The sequence below is a fragment of the Megalops cyprinoides genome, chromosome 23, assembly GCF_013368585.1.
Source record: "Megalops cyprinoides isolate fMegCyp1 chromosome 23, fMegCyp1.pri, whole genome shotgun sequence".
Classification (NCBI taxonomy): Eukaryota; Metazoa; Chordata; class Actinopteri; order Elopiformes; family Megalopidae; genus Megalops; species Megalops cyprinoides.
This window is the reverse complement of record NC_050605.1, coordinates 6,893,934-6,915,191: the sequence shown is the minus strand read 5'-3', so window position 1 is coordinate 6,915,191 and position 21,258 is coordinate 6,893,934. Positions and strand designations below refer to the sequence as shown.

The 21,258-nt window shown below is 45.2% G+C and overlaps 2 protein-coding genes across 2 annotated transcripts; one reads left to right on the top strand and one right to left on the bottom strand.

Annotated features, from left to right (window-relative positions):
* Positions 1-463: 463 nt before the first annotated feature.
* Positions 464-5,142, bottom strand: LOC118770097 (serine/threonine kinase receptor associated protein). The gene is made up of 10 exons (XM_036517519.1): positions 4,949-5,142; positions 4,573-4,764; positions 4,008-4,143; positions 2,856-2,937; positions 2,698-2,770; positions 2,153-2,252; positions 1,897-2,034; positions 1,641-1,777; positions 1,345-1,494; positions 464-1,047 (listed from the first exon to the last, which is right to left on the bottom strand). Exons 2-10 carry the CDS (start codon positions 4,682-4,684, stop codon positions 986-988), a joined length of 990 nt encoding a protein of 329 aa, XP_036373412.1. The 5' UTR covers positions 4,685-4,764; positions 4,949-5,142; the 3' UTR covers positions 464-985.
* A 2,798-nt stretch (positions 5,143-7,940) lies between these two features.
* Positions 7,941-21,011, top strand: etnk1 (ethanolamine kinase 1). Its single transcript, XM_036517518.1, has 8 exons — positions 7,941-8,276; positions 11,934-12,193; positions 13,355-13,495; positions 14,081-14,223; positions 17,783-17,866; positions 18,031-18,191; positions 19,615-19,688; positions 20,480-21,011. The coding sequence occupies exons 1-8, from the start codon at positions 8,130-8,132 to the stop codon at positions 20,547-20,549; spliced, it is 1,080 nt and encodes a 359-aa protein (XP_036373411.1). The 5' UTR covers positions 7,941-8,129; the 3' UTR covers positions 20,550-21,011.
* The last annotated feature ends 247 nt before the right edge of the window (positions 21,012-21,258 follow it).

Below are 21,258 nucleotides of genomic sequence, written 5' to 3'. Positions count from 1 at the left end.
CCCCTCCTGCACATGGCAAACTCGAGCTCCATCGGGAACAAAAGCCATTTCGGTGTTATTTTCGCCAACTCCACAGACACAACTGTGGTGATGTCACTCGTATCGTGTTACTGTGTGACCAGATTTTGACCTGCCGTATCAAGACAAGGTCTCAGCCTTGAGGCCACCCATTTATGGTCTGAGGTATTTTATCTTTCTCATAAGCAGTGTTACAGACATCCAAATCAGGTATTTACACCAGCACAGTCTCAACAGTACAACTGCTATTAAAACATACTGAATACATAAGACTGAGCTATTCATTCTGAGTCAAAACAGTAAAGGACAAGGGTGTGATTCAGTGTCAGTGGATGCTTTTAAAGATGAGCAACATAAGATAAGGAAGATAATAGGAAGATAATGCAACAAACAGAAGCAGAACATTGATAAATGCATGTAAACAGTTCCTTTTTATTTTCATAACCAAATACAACTGTAACAACAGAAGACCCTAAAAACAAAAGCTAAGAAACAAAATAATCTTGCTTCTTCCTGGTTCTTTACAGTATTCTTTTTTCCCCAAGCACATTTTTCTTAATAAAGCTAAATCAGGCATTCTGCAAGTGCAGCCAAAACAGTTTGTGCTGTTTTAGATGAAAGGATTCAAAGCTGGCCTTGGGGCTTTGGGGCTCAGGCGCTGGGAGAAGACGGGTCCGAGTGTGACCTCACCAGAAAGAGAGCAGGCAGCTGTGGCACTGAACACTCACCGCTCTACTGCTTCCCCCTGTGGACGTCCCTGTAGTGTGCATGTATGTGTGTGTGTGTGTGTGTCTGTATTTGTGTGAAGGGTGCGCTGGTCTGATTCCCAGGTGAGCTCCACTTCAGTCCCGATTGGAGAGGCGAGGGCTTTACACCTTTGATGGGTGGGGGGGTGGTGGGGGGGCGTGGTCTGATGGAACCGGGCCAATCCGCTCTCCTAGCTGTCTTAGGCACATGCCTGGGGGACTCAGGCCTTGACTTCAGGGGCCGTGCAGTAAAGAGCATCCGAGTTCTCTGCCACCAGTTCCTCTATAGGCCAACGGAGGGGGGAACAGAAGTGAGCGCAGTACAAATGACCAGCCAAACAAAACTCGTCAACACCATTTCTTTCCTTCCTGCACCTGAGATCTGCACCGTTCTCTCTGCGCTGAAACAGTCAGTGTTCTCTCTGTACCAAGACTTGCTGCATTCTCTTTGCATTGAGACTCACTGCGTTCTCTCTGCACTAAGACTCACTGAGACTAGCTGCAGCCACTCTCCATTGAGACAGCCAGTGTTCTCTCTGTACTGGAATTCGCTCGGTGTTCTTTCTGCACTGAGACTCACCGGGAAGGACACATTTCCACAGGCCATACGTTTTCCCTACTGCAGTCTGCCAGAGCCTGAGAGTGCCGTCCTCTGAGCCGCTGGCGTATAGCTCCCCGTCTGGGCTGAACCGCACACAGTGGACCGGCCCAAAGTGGCCCTTGTATGACTCTGCAGGAGAGATGGGAGTTAGTTTCTCCAAGCCCGCTAAACAGAGGTGGCTAAATCCTTAAACCAGATACCCTGTCCAGCTGAAGTGCAGGCTACTTGCTTTATCTATAGTGTACAATCATCCATCTCTTTCAGAGTGCACTCACCCATCTCCTCCTTAGTGCTGTAGTCGTATTTGTAGAGCTTGAAATCGTCTCCACCGGCGACAAAGAACTCCTTCTCTGGGTGGAGGGAGGCAGAGTGGATGGAGGCAGGAGCATCCACGGTCTTGATCAAATCAAGGCTGCAAAGACCATAAAGATGCATTGTGGAAGGCAGAGCTTTTCAGTGCCCAAGTGTGATATGTAATATGGAGGTTTTCCAGTATTTGAGTGTATTGTGTAACATGTTGGTTTTCAATACCTAAGTGCGTTGTAAAAAGCGATTGTTTTCCCATAGGTGATAACAAGGATCTCTCCATCCGGTATGTACTCCATGCTGCTCACAGACACATCGAAGGGGAGAGTCTTCACCACCTCCATACTGTTGCTGTCCCACAGCCTAAAAGAAGCAGCACAATGAAATATGAGCAATTTCACATCACCCTAGTCCCACCCTACACAGGAGCACAGCAATGTCATTTTTCAGGACGCCTAACATATGCATGCACACGGCTTACCGCACAGTTTTGTCGTCTGCAGCCGAGAGGATCTGTTTGTCGTTGTTACACCACAGAGCTTTCTTAATAGCAGAGGTGTGGCCTGCAATCTCCTGTGGCTCTGAAGGACAACATACAGGTAAACACACACACACTAATCAGGTAAATACATACATATGCTCTCTGACACACACACACACACACACACACACACACACACATACAGGCTGATACACAGATAAACACTCTCTCTTGCTCTCACACACACACACAGTTAATAGTTGACTACACATACAATAAAAACACACGCTATGCAACTGAACACACACACTCAGACAAAAATGCCAAATCAGTCTGGTACCATCAGATGCACAAAGGAAAAAACCACAAGCCATTTACCAACATAAAATGTGTTTTTACATGTAAACATATACCATACAGGTAAATACAACTATAAATTGAATACATTCCTACACATGACTCTGGAACACACACACACACACACACACACACACACACACACACAAACAAACAATAACCACACTCAGGCCTAATCACAGACCTACCTGCTTCAGGCTTGCTGAGGTCATAGATGCGCAACACTTTATCATTTCCCCCTGTCAGCAGGTAATTACTGTCCTGAGGAGAGGGAGGGCAGAAGTGGGGGTGGGGTTACGCTGCAATGCACAATGACCTCACCTGAACTCTTCAGAGGGGGTCTTACCTGAGTGAAGCTGACAGACTTCACAATGTGCTTGTGTGCCAGTGTGAGAACCTCATCCCCTGTGACTGCATCCCACACTTTACTGTAGAGAGAGACACGGAGACAGTTGAGACTGTACCTTAAAGTGACACACTGGAGTAACCAAAACCTGTTTCCTTTAAGGAGAAACACTACAGATGGTACTCTGTGCCAAACCTCACAAATGGGAGGCAAATGGGAACTAGGAATAACAAATATAAAATAGGAAATGAAAATGGTATAAAAGATAGCTAATATCAAAATGGGGGAACATGAATTTAGAATAAAGAAAAGCAATATCAAATGCAAAAAATGGCCATTCAAGGCCATTTACAGTATTCAAGGTCTTACATCCTTTGATCTGACCAGTAAGTCTGTGTGCAATTCACATGCAGTCCCCATATTCCCTTTACAACACTTCTCATTTCCAAAATCTTCATCTCTGTGCTTATATTTCATTTCATGGTTGACACAGAAATAGACTATATCAGCACAGAGACCCAACTGCTTGCAGACACCTCTCCTTAAGACTCTCATAGCTGCATAGAGATAAAGATGTGACAGCATGATCAGCAAGAGCATGAAACATTTCACCTCTGTGGCCTCGCTCTGTTCAATACCAAAGTCAGGAGTGGGGGTGAGGCTCTCTGGGGAAGGTCATTTCAGCTACTTCTACCACATTACTGCTTCATTCCACATTACATGTCTGCACCCTAAAAATATGACAATGCCTTACAACAAACCTAGCTCTCCGGCCACAGCAACACTGGTCCCAGACCAGCTGTGTGCAGACAAGAACCTTCCTCCCCAAACACAGTGGAGTTTTCTGTGCTACACGTGAACTTGACATTTACTCTACATCAGTAGTTGGCTACTATCATTCACATTATTTTATGCATAATGTTTGCAACTATTGTGCTTTTGTAATTTTGTGGCATTATTCTAGATATACTGTGCCTTTGGTGGTCATTTTTATGAGAAATATTGAATCAGACAGAACAAGGAAGGCGAAGACAGGAAAGGAAAAGAAGGATGACAGCCAATGTTCAGCATTGTCAGTGTTTTTGTTAAATACAACACTAAATAAAAGGTTGATATGTGTGCATGTTCTCTTGAGTGTGTGTATGTACTCACGCTGTGAAATCTGCAGCAGCGGTCGCCGCCTTTGTGGCTTCTTTATTCAAAGTGGCCCCCCAGACAGCGCCTTTGTGACCTAGGAACGTCCCGATCCAGTCCCCTGTGTCTCCCTGGCGCAACATGGGTTTGCCATCTACAGGAAGCACCACAAAATGTCTCAACATGGGTTTATCCACCATAGGGCGTACTACAAAAATGTCACAATATGGTTCTTGCTTTACAGGAAAACAAATAGTATATAGCAATATGAAGATTGTTACTGACACTGGATAGCCATGTAAAGCCCACAGCAGTTGACTAAACACCAACTGTACAAAATAATGAATGCCTGCTTATAACAGTACCTTTTGGATACACTGAGCTTGAAAACACTGCATCACTAGGTATTGTCGTAGTTTTAATTTCTGTCGCTGAGCAATTATGAAGAGGAAATCCTATACCTATCCTACCATACCTATCCAAACCTTGAAATTCGCATTCCAGCGTGCCACCGTAGTAAATTATCCCAGTAGCTGAATCATGGTATCAATTAAAATGCTACTGGACACCGTGCACGACTAACCTTTACAAGCGCTTATCAGGAAATATCCGTATGGGGTTATTCCACTGAACGCCAAATCCACCACCGGTCTGGTGTGCCCGGAGCAGGTGAGAGGAGTCTGCCTCATAGCCATGATGATCCTCCGCAACTACAGACACTCAAGAAGGAGTAGAAATCTTCCAACCCAAGACAGACGAGTGAAGGGATTGTGGCCTACAGTGTTTAACACACGAGAGAGGAACGATACATTAACAGATGCGTTTATACGAACACAGCAACGTAAGAATCTACCCAACAAACCATCGTGGTTCGGTTTGTGTCGCACGCCACACGCTGAGGTCCAGATTGTCAGTAGTTAGCTACGACGGTCGCCAGCTCAGCTAGCGTCTGAACTCACCGGTTCGCCCGGAGCGGCTGTACCAGGTCGAGTCGAGGGAGGATAAATATAAATCGGACCAGGGTGCACAGCTTTGCCCCTCACAAAGCGTCAGACCACCGGCTACAATATATGCAACTCGTGTGGGAGGGGGGGTTGGAAGCGATGGAAGACGACTCCTAATTGACAGGAAATGGCGAGGCGAAAACAGTTCCGCGAACACCGGAAATGGATCCCTCAAAACTAGTCCGGGTGCAAACAAAATCACCCGAGTTGCTAAAATAGTGTATTTAGCTGTCGGTATGCGATTCATTTTATATATATATGTATGTATGTAAATGGTGCTGTCCATTATATTTAGATGGTATTGTCACTGAGGTGTTAACGCAATTACATATAATTTCGGGCATTGGATGTATTAAAATTTAAAAGGAATTGGAAAATAATAAGCAGCGAAGAAAGTCCCCTTTCCTTAAAGTTCGCACGGCGTCTACAAGGAATGCGAACCACAGACAGCTGGACTGAGTACTGCTACCGAGTATTCCACCAACTGCATGTGTGCGCATCTGCACAGGATGAAATTAATTATATTCGTTCCATTAAAACGGCTATATTCGCTGATGCTTTAAGGCTACCACATGAAGGCACTCGCTTCCCTTTTCTGGACCTCAGAGAAAAGAACCAAACTCGGCACGACTTGCACCCCTCCGATTACAAGGCCAGGTTCTTAGGACATTGCTGTGTTGTGTTGTGTTGCCTTAGTTCAACCCTCAACACCTACCCCAGGGTTTGCTGCTAGATCATGCGTCAAACCAGTAGTGATGGCAAGTCTGTAAAAGACGACCGAGGCTCACTCTCCACTAGTATGAGGTATAACTCTAAAAGCCCAAAAGGGTACAAAAGTGAGCTCAGCAATCTTACAGACACTGTACTGTCCACACTGTATCTGATGCTTGGTGGTTTTTGACAAAACCAAGGGGGGACTTCAAAATCACTATACATCATCACACTTAATTTTCAGACAAACGAATTGGATGAGCTTTATTGACTAAGTAAATGAAACCGGTATCACAGGTAAGAGATTGAGTGCAATGCTTTCCGCTCTGTTCTTGAGGATGGATTCAGTGCGTGGCCATATTTCCCTCTGATGGAGTAAGAGATTGCAGCTCAATAAAGTTGAAGAGCTGTCGAAATTCGTGTCCAGGGGACGGGAAAGTACCCATGAACCATCATTCAACTGAAAAGGTGGCAAAGGGAGATAAGGGCTCGCTTTCCATTGGCCATTCAAGTGGAGGGTAACGTCATCGATGGATCTATTATCTACACATCTTACGTCACGACCTTGTGCAAAAATAGGATACATTTCAATCATTAAGGGAGCCACAACATAATGAATGAGTTTTGACGCATTGGCTTTGCGTGTAACAAGTCTAAGGTTACCTGGGCAGCTAAACTTGACATTAGCGGGCATACTAACTAGATGGCTGCAGCACGTCAATTTTAATTCGGTTTGTAAACAATAGCCTAATTATATTCCACTTGTTTCACATCAAAATTATACTAAAATAGACAAACCGTTACATTATTGTACTCATCTATACATTATTCCATTTCTACAAACTTCAAACCACACAGTGAAAGCTGAACTAGAACAACATTTTTAAAACTGGAAGTATCCTAACTGATAAAATGCCCGACGAAAGCTGAAGTTATCCCATTAAGAAACCATGATGTCCTGTGAAAATACCACGACTAACAAAATGTCAAAACTGACAATGTTCCCATGGTTTTACAACTCATACAGAGCCTAAAACTAAAATTTTAGTAGAATTTCATTTGCGTACCCTCGGTAGACTAATAAATGGGCTCTAGGGTGGACTACTGTATAGTTTGTTAGTTTGCTAGCGTGTCCAGCTATCTGTCGCGTTTGTCTTTATTAGCCATCATATTATTATGCCATTTTGTCCCTTTGCATGACTGTATCGTAACTGAAGACACAGCAACCCTTCGCCCCACTGATGTTTTCAGAAGAGGAAATACACGGATTTACCTCCGTTGATCTCCGTTGCTAAAATGCGGGGACTGTGCCCCATTTCGCGTTCTATATGTACCCTGCCTGATCCGCGTGGCATCTCACCAAATTCAATAGTCTTAATCGAAGTGGATCAACACCCAGGCTAACGCAGAGATGTGACTTGTAAGATGACGGGGCATTTGCAGTAATTAGATGCCAAAGATGAGAGAGGTCAACTTTGCCTGTCTTTTCGTCAAAATTAAGTGTAGTTTACACTTCTGGAACCCAAAGTGATTGGGAAGGTTTTTAAATTTGGCACGATTTACAATTACCTAACGTGCTTGGCCATTTTCTGGACAGACGTGAGTTCACTTTCGTGTCCTCACCTCACAGTTGACACCGCCTCTCCTGATTATTCGCATTTAGTGAATGAAAATGACGCTGCTCACATGACTGACAGATCACTAGATCTGCGCAGACGCAACGCAACTTCGAGGTCTCTGGTATTCAGTAAAGTCACTTGTTCATATTCAGAGTAGACGCTGCGCAGACGCACTGATCTGCGCATCAATTGGATACGGCGATAGAGCGCATCTAGAACTGCGGTATCACATTCACGTGACATAAACAGTTGGTGATCTTCGCAGCACCTGCTCTAAAATGGATACCTGTGAAAAATAGCGCATGGTTTTACAACTCATACAGTCAACCAATAATAGTGATTACTGGCTACTCTGATTAGTGATTGCATTTCACAAATGATTTAAAAGTTATTCAAGTAGTTGGTTGCGATACGTGTGTAATAATGTCAATTATGTCGAAAATTATTCCTCTTTATTAATGAAAACGAGGCTAAGATAGTATCTATGCTTAAAATACAGACTTTTATTTGTAGGAACAGTAAGTGTCAATAAGGAGTAAAAACTTATGGAATAAGAAGCATTCTTGTGACGAGACGAGCACCGCCTCGCCTGATGCTGTGAGTCACAGAGTACCAGCATGCACTGCGTGTGAATGTTATAGAGGGGTGGAATTTTCCGAGAGGCGTAGCTGCTGGCCCCTGCAAGACGTAGCAACGACACACCAGCGCGCGTCCAAGAGCATACTTCGCAAGATACGGTTCATTGAAACGCATTTACAGATAACCAAGTGCTGATTAAAAAAAAACACGATTTGCAGTTTCTTACGATGGCAAACTACATCCATGTACCCGATGGCGCTCCTGCCGTTCCCAAATTTAATGTTACCGTAGACGAAAACGATTTCAGATCAGGAGCACTGAAACTGATGAAGGAGCTGAGACCCCATTGGAAACCTGCAGAGGTCAAGATGAAGGTATTTCTCTCCCCTTGGCTTTTGCTCATCAGCTATACAATCATGTCCATGTATCATTAGTGAAGCTGCAAATAAGACGCAGAGCCGGCCTCATATGCTGTCTATCTTGGGTTTATGGCTGTCATTATATAATTCTGTAACCCGAGTCGGGTGTAGAGTTTTTTTTAGACTGCGTTAGTTAGCTAGTCTAAATAACTAACTAGCTACCTAGTTAACGTTCGCGATCAACGGAATAAGCGGTAGTTGGTTTGCTTGCTAAGTAACGAGGCCTTCACGGACCGGCGGAGTAACGTTAGGTAACCTGAGTAGCTAGCCGGCTATCCTGCATAGCAACCTGTCGCTTTCAGTTCAAAGAAACCGTGTGTCGCAGTGGAGATTAAACCAACCATTTCCGTCTATTACCAGCTAGTCAGCCAGAAACCTAGCGGTCGATTTACTTTGGTCTCCTACAATGGCTGTCAACACGTATTCGATTTTAACTCATTGAGCATGGTAACTACATCATTTGCTCATATTGCTTATAAATATTTATTCAGCTGGCTGGTTAGCTAGACAGGTCTGAACCACAGAAACCCTTGTATTTTGAGGTAAGGCGGCTGACTCCGGTTGTGAGCTGTTCTGACAGACTTTTCTCGAAACCCAGCCACCTGGTCTCACTAGTTTTATTGTCCTTTTATAACGTGACACATACAGCTACAATTTACTGTATCGGTTTTCTAGCTAATGTGGGTGTAACCTGCCTGCCTAATGTTGGCTAACATTATGCAGATGTTTGCTGCGACTTCTCAGCCCATCGTCCATGAAGTTGCGTCGTTATAAATAAGGAAGTTATCTCTCCTCACGCTCATGACACGCTACTTAATATAGTGACTCCATATAGTTTAAGTTGATTTAAATGCGTTACATTTTAATTACTTTAAATAGTATAACTTTTACTGGCCTGTTCCTCACTTTTCTATAGCATCCATTACAAGGGGTAACGCTAGGTAATTTAAACCAGAAAATCCTTTTTTGGTCAAAGTAGGTCATAGGAAGTTTTGAGTTGAAAATGCTTCATGAAACGAACTCAGTGGAGCTGACTGAAGCAGCATTAGCAAAACAAGGTTTAGCTTCATGTGTTTAATTTTTTCCACGTTTATTTTCATTTTGACAGTCTCCGTAAAAAAAAAAAAATATATATATATATATAAGCTTACGATGACTTGTGTAGTTTAACGGAAGAATACTGAAACGGAGGCATTGCGTGTGTACAGGTGCTCTGTCCAAACCAAAATTTTGGTAAATTCAGAAACAATCCAGTTACACTTTTACATGTATCGAATCGGCTGCTCTATGGACTGTTGCAGTAGCAAACTAAAACCAGAAGTCCCCTTTTATAATGCATGGCGCGTTTCCACTTGGTTATGGAAGTATTCCAGTTCATGGTGTTCCACTTATTATCAGTGAACCTTAGTTTGTTTTTCACGCAAATGAAAGCATTTCCTGTAGTTATACGCTACGCAGTGTCAGACCCATGCAAATGAGCGCTGTTTTTCTCCGCGGTCACCACAAACGAACTTCTTAAGAGATATATTTAACTTCCACCTTATGCAGTTTAAATGAAAGGATGAAGCTCAGGTGCCAAATGTGAAATTCTAAGGCACATTTGTAAAACCACACTTTTGAACAGATCCTCTTTTCATAACAGCACTTCAAGCATAAATAGTCGGGTTCTCTGTCTGAACCATGTTTTGGGGAACTTCGAGTGCCAGGGCATCAGGCGACGCGCTGGGTAGCATGTAAGCTTGTGTTTCTGTTGCCAGTGCCTGTTTTCAGTTTCGGTCAGGGGGCTGCTGAGTGGAATTGAGGTGAGGGCATGTGAATCTGTGGTTGAAGGTCCCATGCTGCTGCTGTTGAAGCCTTGAGCAGAGCACTTGCACAAAGTTCCCCTTACTCCCTTACTCCCTTTTTTTCTTCTCTGGGTTTTTTGAGGCAGCAGCCGCTGCTGTCACGCCTGCTGTGTTGCGATCTGCCCGGTCAGAGATCCGCCTCGGCCTGAAGGGTGGCCTCAGAGCGTCGGAATCGGAGTGACCAGCCGGGCCGTGCATTTTGCCAGACTTTGCAGTTGTTTGCATAATGATGGCGCCCTACTTTAGAGAGGGAGAGAGGTGGTGTGTGTGTGCGAGCAGAGTTCTGTTGGCTGCAGAACAGGTGTGTGGTTTTTGGCGTGTGGTGCCTCTTCCTTCAGTTGGGCACTGTACTTCAAATAACGCTTGGAGCTTTAGGGCGTATGTGTTTCTGTAACTTTCTTTTTTCTTGCTCAGGTAGAGCAAGTTTGTAGTTCTTAACTTAAGAGTGAGAGTGTTTGTCACACTAACACAGCTGACAGAAAAGTGGTGACTCTTTTTTTCCCTCTGTATTTAGGACATATATTGAATATCCTTCTTTGCAAAGGCAACTGCTGCACTCCACAGCAAAACCTTTACTTTGTGTGCTCATTTTAGAAACCCACAAAGTGGAAGTAACTTAATTTGCAGTGATAATGAAGGAGATGCCACTTATCACATTATTTAGGGCTGAAGTGATTCTTTTAAATGTGCTATTCTTTTTATAGGCAGGGTTGTCATCAATTGTTGAATCGTGTGACTCAATGGTACCTCATGTGCGTACGTGTGAAATATATGCCGTTCCGCTCAATGATATCATGCAAATCTAATGATCTAATGACCCAGCGGAAGGGCTGTCTGGCCTGGAGTTAGGGTGGGGTCTTTCTGCAGCCAGTTGGCCTCTCGTCCTTACTAAGCTGCCTTATAAACCCAAACCACCAGAATCCAAAAGATGGATGTGACTCTGGTGTCCCTGTGTAAATGGGGCATGGGCACAGTATGGGGCACGGGTACAGCAGGTGTTCTTGCTGTGTTTTGCACAGGGATGAGGTTGACTGAGGCCTGTCTCATGTTCCCCGAATGAGACGTGCAGGGCGTTGGGTGCACTTGGCTCATTGTACAGGGCACATGGGGCACGTCTCATCCTACCTAGGAAGGGGGGGTGTTGTGTGTGTGTGTGTGTGTGTGTGTGTGTGTGTGTGTGTGTGTGTGTGTGTGTGTGTGTGTGTGAGTGTGAGAGAGTTTGGTGGTTCATCACCGATCAGTAAAGTAAACACTCAGCACATGCCTCGCATTGTTGGGCCGGGCAAAATAAAATTCCACGCGATCCTCGTGCTCCATTCAGTCCCGGATTGTACACACGCTATCGCTCCCGCTCCATTCAGTCCCAGATGCTGGTAGTACACACGATTAGGGGTGGAATGCCAGCCGTCAGCAAACACAATGCGGGGTAAACCCCTAGGATGGCCGGTGGTGCTCCCTTTGTTTTTGACCAGATCTGGACTCGAATCAAAACCTTTGCTGTTACGCCTCCAACGCAAACAGCGTGAGGAGGGCAGAACAAAGCATCGCTCCAGCCGTGAGAACCGTCAACACCCAGAGCGAGGGCGCTTTAACAGGTCTGGTGGTTTGAGCCCTAAATCAGCAAAGTGATTGCATTTGGAGGTGCAGCACTTATCAGGGTGTGATCACCATGTAAAAAGAAAACCGCACAGTCGGGTGATGTGATTGCTTTCAGACCCTTTCACAGCTCTAATGCTCTCTGTACCCACCCTCCTCCCCCTCTCTCCAGTCTTTCACCGATGGCATCACCAACAAGCTGATTGGCTGCTACGTGGGTGGCGACATGCAGGAGGTGGTTCTGGTGCGCATCTACGGCAACAAGACGGAGCTGTTCGTCGACCGGGAGAACGAGGTCAAGAGCTTCCGAGTTCTGCAGGCGCACCGCTGCGCTCCACGCCTCTACTGCACCTTCAACAATGGCCTCTGCTACGAGTTCCTGCAAGGCACCGCCCTCGAACCCGAGCACATCCGCAGCCCCTCCGTCTTCAGGTACGCTCACACACACACACATACACACACACACGGTCGTTCATTCACACGTACACCCTTGAAACAGGACCAAAGGAAAAACCCTCTATTCTTTCTGAGCCGTGATTTTGTTGCCATTGATTCAGCGCCCTTTTGCCTGGAGACACAGACAAAAGCGCACACATACAGTGCTTTCCATTGAGTGCTGACCTGAATGAACAGGTTTATTAGCACAATGGAGAGGTGTGGCCCTTTTCTCATACTCTGCTGGTGTGGTTACCACCACCTTTCTTTGTTTATGCAGCACTGCCATATCAGCTGCAGGTCAGTTATGAGCATAGTTCCACTGATTGTCCTTTTAATTACATTACATTCATTTAGCAGATGCTCTTATCCAGAGTGACTTTGAGTACAAAAGAACAGAAGTCTGTCTATTCAAGTTGAATGAACAACAGTATCAGACCAGGGTAACAACACTCCCAGACCATTGAGCATGTGCATAACACCATTGAAGCCCTACCACAAGTTAACTTTTGCAAACTAACCTGACAAAGGAAGCAGAGTATACTACCATACATCAGTCACTAGATCGCAGAAGCCAAAACATATTTCGATTCTACACGTAAAAAATAAACAGCAAGTAGCAGGTCTTAAGGTGATTTGATCAGAGGTAATTTGTTCACTAAAATAAACAGCCACTTTTTCAGGTTTATTACCACATTTTCAATGAGGTTGTTTCATAGTCTGAGTACGAGAAAGTGTTTCAGTGTGACAACAAAGGGGTTAACTGTACCAAGCACTGTCTGCACAGACCGCGTGAGTTACAGATGATTAATCTGTGCCCTGCACAGTGTAAATATGTGTCAATCAATATGTATATATCCGCCCCCTTATTTTATTGGATAAAACAACTGAACAGTGCTTCCCATTTAGCTCATATTACATCCATTTCCATGCATTAAATACATGACTGTACAAAGGACGTTGTTTCCTTTTGAAGTGCCCAAGCCTGTTTGAAGCCAGAAATTCCTGATCTAGGTCTGTTCTGCTATTCGCTCAGCTGTTCCACGGTTGTGGATAAGCAGAGGCTCTATCAATGACGACATGTCGCCCTGGCAGACCAGTATTTTTTTTTTTTTTTTACAGTAAATGCAATGGTTTATTGATGTGTTTGTTCTGCAGGCTGATAGCCAGGCAGCTAGCCAAGTACCATGCCATCCATGCGCACAACGGCTGGGTTCCCAAGTCAGACCTGTGGCTGAAGATGGGGAAGTACTTCTCGCTCGTGCCCACCCACTTCGAGGACCCTGTCCAGAACCAGAGGTAAGGGGCCGAGTCCTCAGTCATTGGCGGGTATCTGCTTGTGTGCCCCTGTCAGGGGAGTTCGATTCCCCGCTGGGGCACTGCTGTTGTGCCCTTAGACAAGTTACTCAGTAAATATCCAGCTGTATAAATGGATAATGTGTAAAAATTGTAAAATCTGTAAATCCCTCTGGATAAGAGTGTCTGCTAAATAACAATAATGTAATGTAATGTATGTGTGTTCACTTACATTACATTGCGCCCATGACCTGGGAATCAGTGTTTACATTTACATTTTTACAATTGCATTTATTCATTTGACAGCCGCTTTTATCCAAAGTGACTTACAAGTGAGGCAGAGCACAACACAAGCAAAAAGCCATGTAAGGAGTCAACAATATTAGAAGTTCTGCATGACCAGGTTTCAGTAGCTGGCCAGACACGGTACAAGTTAGCTGCTGGCTGTTTACTGTGGGTGTGGCCCAGGGGATGGGAGCTGGGCGATGCGGGTCTCTGTGTGGAGCACGCACGGGGCACGCACGGAGCATGTGTGGGCTCTGGGCGTGGTGCTGCTGGGTAATCGCTGGGCCCGCTGCTCTTTCCCAGGTTCACCCAGGAGGTGCCGAGCGCGGTGTGCCTACGGGAGGAGATGCTGTGGCTGCAGCAGAGCCTGTCTGTGCTGGGCTCCCCCGTCGTGCTGTGCCACAACGACCTGCTATGTAAGAACATCATCTACAACCCGAGCGCAGGTGAGTGACCGTGACACACACCCCCCTCCTCCCCTGGGGCCTCCCGTCTGCGGGGGTGGGGGGGGGCGCCCCTCAGCCAGGCCACTGACGCTGCGGGTATACCTCTTTTCTGCTGTAGAACTGGAACTGGGCTGGCGCAAGCTGGGCCCAGAGCAGACCCACCCGGTATGGCCCGATTGCTCTTCCATTGCATTACCGTTGCACAAGAAGAGCAATGGATAAAGTTTGGCATATTAAATGCCGATATCCAACAAGAGTGAAAATATTGCCTGTCTTTTAAAAACCCTAGACTCCATACTGATTATGTCTACTTATGTTTTTTGTGACTCCTTTCAGGAACCAATGTAGTTACACAGTTTGAAAGTTCCTCCTACAGCTAGCTTGTAGATGTGGCTAGTTTGTAGGCCAGCACATGTAACATTAGCATAAGCATAACATAAGCAATCGAAAAACACCCGTTACATTGCTGAGGAAGTCAGCCTGGTTCCAGCTCTGCAGTGGAAAAGGGATATGCAGAAGGACTGGTCAGTGCTGTCTGTGGAGGAGTGTGGAGGCTGCTGCCCCGCTCTTTGTCTGGTAAGGTCAGGTTTATCATTACATGTGTAAGCTACTTCTCACCTCACAGTCCCTTGGTGATGACCTCACTGCTTCTCGGTCCTGGCAGCAGACTAGGGCTCCACACACCTTAAAAGGCCCCTCACTGCTTCCCTGCACTCAGCACGTGCCTGCACTGTGCCGCTGTGCTCCCCTGCCCCCACTCTGAGGCGTGGGGCGTTTGCTTTAGCACTCGGTCCCTGGGGCATCGAAAGACCTCAGTGCAATGGTCCCAAAGTGGCCTGTGAGGTGAGAAGTGACTCTACAGACATGTTGTTGCTGTCGGGCCTGCAGTTGAAGCAGGAAGCAGCTGACTCCCATATTGAAGGTAGCCTTGACCATGAAGGGCTTTCCACCACTGCAGTAATGAGGGGGGGGTGGGGGGGTGGTCTAATTTACTGTTACGATGCACAGTGCGCAGGTGGTTCTGCGTCCTGTCACATGCACTTGTGTGGGCCTGTGGGACTGTTTGTTGTTTGCCATTTGAATGATGTGAATGCATTTGTTTTTTACTAATGGCTGGACTTTTCAAAGTGGCCTTGGCTTAATGTGTAGAGGTTACCAGCTGTGGATGTGATAACAGAAGGGTTTTTGGTGCACCTGAGAAGTGGGGGTTGGGGATGGGGAGGGTGTGTGTGGGGGAGGGGGGTGGGGGAGTTGGTAGCGCAGAGTTGCTCTTGCCCGGGGGGGCAAGGGCTCCTTGTGCTCTCACAGCTCCTTGTCTAGATTTTCTCTCCTAGGAGCGACAGCGCCGCCTGCTGGAGAGGGTGAGACGGCTCTGAGCGGCCACGCCCAGTTCAGTACCACAATAGAACCTGCCACGCCAATGCTCTGTACTACAGTAGCACTGGGCACGCCCAGCTCAGTACAGCAGGCAGTGTAATGGGACTTCAGGGAAGCTCTCGCGGGCTTGTATAGCCTCTTATCATTATTGTTTTGTGCCCCGTCTGTCAATCAGCCAGGTGACATAAGGGAATTGCTGCAGTCAAATTGCATACAAACGTAAGAGCCCCGGGCACTGAAACTGCGGCACGGCCTGCACGGGAAACCTTTTACGTCATTTGCATGTAAGCTGTAAACTGAGCTGACTGGGCGCCCTGCGGCCCAATGGGAATGCAGTTCTGCGGGGGGAGTGTGGTGACACAGGAAGTGTGTAGCCGTGGGGGAGGGTTCCGCGTCTGCTGCAGTGAAACAGTGTGTGTTCTGTGACAGATGTGAGTTTGCCCAGATCTCTTCATCTGCTGCGCAGGGCTATAGCCACTGACTGGAGGTGTTCTGTTGTGTTCCGCTAGGATCGCACCCGGCCTGGTAACCACCTCACGTGTCTTATTTCTGCAGACCAAACACCCTGTATACTGTTTGACCAGACATAATGTAGAATGTAAAGTACTTCCAGACACACACTACAGCACAGCACAGAACAAGCACAGTGTAGAAGTAGATTAAGGGAGGGTAGATCACCCACACTGCCGAACACTCATTTACCACAGCTAAAACTTAATAAAGAAGGAAATGTTTGAAATGGGGGGAGAAAGAAATCAAATGGCGGTTGAATTCCATGTTTGTCATTTGAAATGGGGTAAGGATTTGTATTTTTTAAATATGCATTTTATTTAAATCTTTACATTCATGTAACAGTGTGTTACTAGCCCACTGATAAACGCAGAACTCAATTTTGCCACCAGAGGGCATTCTCCTCTCTTTTCTCCCCTCTTTCTCTGCATGCTTCTTCTGGACATTGCCAATAAAGCTTCTGCTTCAAATGTTCCAACTCATGCAGACATTTACTTACAGAGGACAAATGGTGACAATAGGAATGTAGAGCTGTTTGTGACTTGATGTCTATCTTGTCTCAGTAGTGAATGCCCATTTGAATGCTTTTGTGGAATGGTGTACCCTTGGTGTTCACCTTAAGTGAGGAGTTTGCAGGAAAAACAAACCCCCATTTCCTTTTCTTTGTAACCCCATTATGACATCAATATACAGATGCCTTACAATCACTTTGACCACTGGTTTCATTATACCACTGATAAAGTAGACCCTAGAGTTAAAATTATGCAATAGAATGTTAGTCTTTCACAAAAACCAAACATTACCTGTTTTTTTTTTTCCTTTTCTGTTTTTGTTTTTAAGAACACCACACAGAACTAACCAGCATGCTGTGCGGTCACGTAGTGCTTATCTGTGTTTTTGTCTTTCTGTCTGCGTCTGTTGATGGTCCCAAACCATCCTCTCCACCTGAGGCCCCCCTTTGACATTGAAAATTTCACCAGGTGGACCAGTGCAGATAAGGAGCAGGGGGAAGGAACTTTTAAAATATTTTCTTTGGGACACCCTTTGTCCTTATTCGACATCTAGCAACAATAGCAGTCTGTAACAGCATTGCTCGAGAAGAAAAGTGCTGCTGAATAAGTCCCAACAAGCCTTTCTGAGTAAAAAATATTCAAAAGCTACCTAGCCACCTATTTTAACTGGATAATTAATATCACTCATAATACCTGGTGCATATGCGCTTTTGTGGCTAGTAAGCTAGTTTACTTTCATTATAAGATGTATATAAAATAATAAACTTTGGTAATTCGTTGGTGTATATTATACAATTATACGTTTAATTCATAATGGTGACAGAAAGCATTAACCACCCTGTACTGCTGTTTGTGAGCAGTTAATTGGTGAACAGGGGTGTAGGGGGTGGTTTGGGAAGCAGCCAGTGTCCTCGTTCTATGTGTCGACCGCCTTCTGTACCTCTGTGAAGTCCTCTCCCATCGCTCTCTTTCCAAAATGCAAACCCTTACCCTGATCCAAATACCATACACAAAGGGGAATAACCTAAAAACCATGTAGACTCTCGGTAATGGGAATGCAATACTCAGCTTTCACATACTTAAAATAATGTCTGGGGTTATAATATGCGATACACCCATTCTTTGTCCTAAGTGAATCTTCCTTTGTTTGTCCTGTCCAGGTAATGTAAAGTTCATTGACTACGAATACGCAGGCTACAATTACCAAGCCTATGACATTGGGAACCACTTCAACGAGTTTGCAGGTATGTGATCAGTATCACTGTCTATGCTAGGCTCTACTAGGAAAAGTTTACAGGTGTGTGATAGTGTAGGTCTTTGTATAGATAACCTGCTTTCCCATTGTAATTGCATGAAACTGCCTATTTAATCTGCAGATATATAATCTAAAGATGTTTGCAATGGGCAGGTGTGAATGAGGTGGACTATAGCAAGTACCCTGGGCGGGAGCTCCAGCTGCAGTGGCTCAGGGCGTACCTGGAGGCCTACAAAGAATACAAGGACCAGGGTGCGGATGTCACCCACACAGAGGTGGAGGTGCTGTATGTGCAGGTCAACCGCTTTGCCCTGGTGAGTGTTTGTTCCCCTTCGGCCAAGAATGCACAATGCTCCTTCACTCACAGACCCAGGATGTAGAAAGATGCTTTTCATCTTTGGTCACTGCTGTCGCCTTGGTGCTCATAACCTGGCTGTTTGGTCTTATTAAAACAGGCAGTCATATGACAACAATAAAGATGGGAAGCATTTTCATGCCTCTAGGCCACATCCGTGTCTGTGCACGTGTGCGCTCTTGGACTCTAATTACTACCGTGAGTGACCTCTGTCTCTCTAGACTGGGGTCTGCTAATGGACTCTGAATGGTGGGCTTCTGTTATATGGAACTTTTTGTTCTCAGAGAAGATATATATGTGTGTGATGCCATTAGAATCCAGCATATTTTTGTCTATGCATTTTGCAGTGCAAGTATTTTTTTTCAGACTGGCATAAGGGTAGAAACAGTGGCCCGCCGGTGTGGCTTTGAGTGTTTAGTTCCGTTCCCGTTAAGTCGGGCTTTCTTTTGAAGTCGTAAACGAGGATGTCTCAAAGGCCAGGCCCATGGGTCTGCTCTTTGATGTTCTTAGAATTCACTCTCTGCCTTTTCACTCTCTCTCTCTCTCTGGTCGTTTTATGAGAAAGGGTACTAGAAAGATGCAGCGATAATCTCTTACACGAGAAACTAATTAAGCTAAAGTGATGTGTATATAATTTTAGTTAATTATAAATGGTCTGTTGCATTTCCATGTAATTAATGGTCTAGGCATTGTAGTCCATCGTCTAAAACCTTATTTTACTTGCAAATGAGGACCTTTTTCCAACAACGCCCTCAGAAAACATCCTACGGTCTTTTCCCTTGGAAAAAAAAAGCAGCGAAAAATACTTTGAAACAAGCACTTTAATCTTCTCTGTGCCTCTGTGAATGGACCTTGAAAGAAACAATGGCCCGACACAGGGAAAAAATGCAGTTGTAAATATCTTAATTGAATGTGACAATGCCTTTGTTGTTGTAGAGCACATACTTCTTTGCCAGTTCCATTATTAATTGGGGGAGTGAACAGATTACTGTGTGGATTTTGCACTACATATTTTAATGCATTTTGAATACACGTGTGATGCTGGCAGAACTCACAGATACAGAAAAGCCAGTCTGTTCCACTGCGGATGTTGACCTGTGTCCAGAAAACATTTAAAACTGAGATGATACACACCAATGAACTCTTAGTTTCTCCTTATACCCATTGTGTGGTAATCAGTTCCCCTGTGCATGCCACTGTGCCCAAAATATACAGTTTGACTATTGTTGACTTACAAATATGTTTTATTGTAATGTGTGCATGCTTTGTTTGTCATATTTCAAGTGAATTGTTCAAAGTGTATGGCATAAGGATATGACCAAGTTTATTATTTGACAGTGCTTGAAAGTAAGTTCTGTCTGTGTTTTTTCCTGTGTGTGTAGGCCTCCCATTTCTTCTGGGGTCTGTGGGCTCTAATTCAGGCCCAGTACTCCACCATTGACTTTGATTTCCTAGGGTAAGTACACATGAACCACGTCCCTCTGTTTGCCGCTAGTTAATTTCAGTTCTGCCTGGAATAAACTGACTCATCGGAAAACTCAGCTGGAAAACTTCTCCCCACTTCTAGGACTTTGAGATTAGAATTCATTTTGTTTAAAATGAACATTCAGAGCATCAGGTTCATAATTTTAGATAAAATAATTACCCATCAGACTTTGCTTTGCTGTCATGTGACCAATGATTTGGCACAGATAGTTACTGGTATTCCTAAATTGAAGCCCAGAGGGGCTGACACAGCACAAGTATACACTATATTTTTGCTTCAAAAATACACAAAACATGACAATAAATTACGTCCCTGATTTTGAACATTCTTCTGAAAAAAAGCTGGAGACAGGACAAAACAGTAATCGTTCCTGTATTGTGTTGAATTTAACTTTTTGCAAATGCTCAGTTTAACCATGGATGATTTAACATAACAAAATGAACTGATATGCCAAACTAAATACTAAAAATACATTTCTCTTTATCTGGCTGCTACTTGGGGGCTGGAACTGTGACCACAGCAGTGCTGTCATGTTTATGCTGGCTCCGCGCCATTTTATTGTCGCTGTTATAAAACTGTCACCATCATCTCTCTGAACCATGTGACACGGGTCTGCTGCCTAACTCGGCTTGCCATCTGTTCACTCCCACTAGAACTGAAAACGCATCACCTGCATTTTCTCATGACTACAAAACCAGAAATGTGAGTCTGTCTAGTTCTGTTGTTAATGATTTCCTTTTTCTCCGTTCTCTCTTGTTTAGGTATGCAGTTTTGCGCTTTAGCCAGTACTTCAAAATGAAGCCGGAGGTAACAGCGCTGAGCTTTCCCTAATGTGGCTCCAGTGATCCCTCCGCGCCCCCCCCCTTTCGGCTGTTCCATTCTCACAAGTAACGCTCCTCCAGGTGAATGTCACGATCAGCACGAGAGCCCTCTTACCTGTGGATGTGCGACCGCGGTCACGCAACTCCCCGCAAGCCGCGTAAACCCCCGTACCCCGGGAGTCACGCGATTTAAGTTCCGTATAAACTGCGCACTGCGCGGTCAGCACTTTGGTAACGCCGGCGTTGTGCACTGCACAGTCAGCTCTGTGTAAACCTCAACCGTACGCCCACTGCATGGTCAGCTCAGCATAAAGCCTTCCGCTGTGCGTCTCGCGTTGCATGGTGGCCTCTTTACGAGCCCCAGCACCATGCATTGTGCAGTCACCTCTGTATAAACCCCAACACAGTGTGGCAGGAGCACACCCCACTCCCAGCACACATCCGAAAACACTCCCCTCAGATATTTCGGCAGCATTAATAGCAGCAACATATGGAATTCCTGTTTACAGTCCTCTTTTGAGGCGGTACCCTTTTGAGTGAACATTAGATGACGATATACGCACGTCTGTAGTTTTATTTTGACACACTTAAAAAAAAAAAAAAAAATAAATAAATAAAAAATCTGGCCCAGCTGTGGAAAGAGCCGAGATTTGGAGACCAAAGACTGGTGTGGTTATGTCTGTGAAAGATGTTTCCTGTCCTGTGATTCGCTGGCTACT

Excerpts from the sequence above, each read along its gene's own strand:
- LOC118770097 (XM_036517519.1), bottom strand. The coding sequence starts at position 4,684 with ATGGCTATGAGGCAGACTCCTCTCACCTGCTCCGGGCACACCAGACCG. Across the intron at positions 2,253-2,697 it reads CCTCAGCAAGCCTGAAGCAG|AGCCACAGGAGATTGCAGGC; the intron begins GTAGGTCTGTGA and ends GTTGTCCTTCAG. Across the intron at positions 2,035-2,152 it reads GCAGACGACAAAACTGTGCG|GCTGTGGGACAGCAACAGTA; the intron begins GTAAGCCGTGTG and ends TGCTTCTTTTAG.
- etnk1 (XM_036517518.1), top strand. The coding sequence starts at position 8,130 with ATGGCAAACTACATCCATGTACCCGATGGCGCTCCTGCCGTTCCCAAA. Across the intron at positions 12,194-13,354 it reads CGCAGCCCCTCCGTCTTCAG|GCTGATAGCCAGGCAGCTAG; the intron begins GTACGCTCACAC and ends TTTGTTCTGCAG. Across the intron at positions 18,192-19,614 it reads AGGTCAACCGCTTTGCCCTG|GCCTCCCATTTCTTCTGGGG; the intron begins GTGAGTGTTTGT and ends CTGTGTGTGTAG.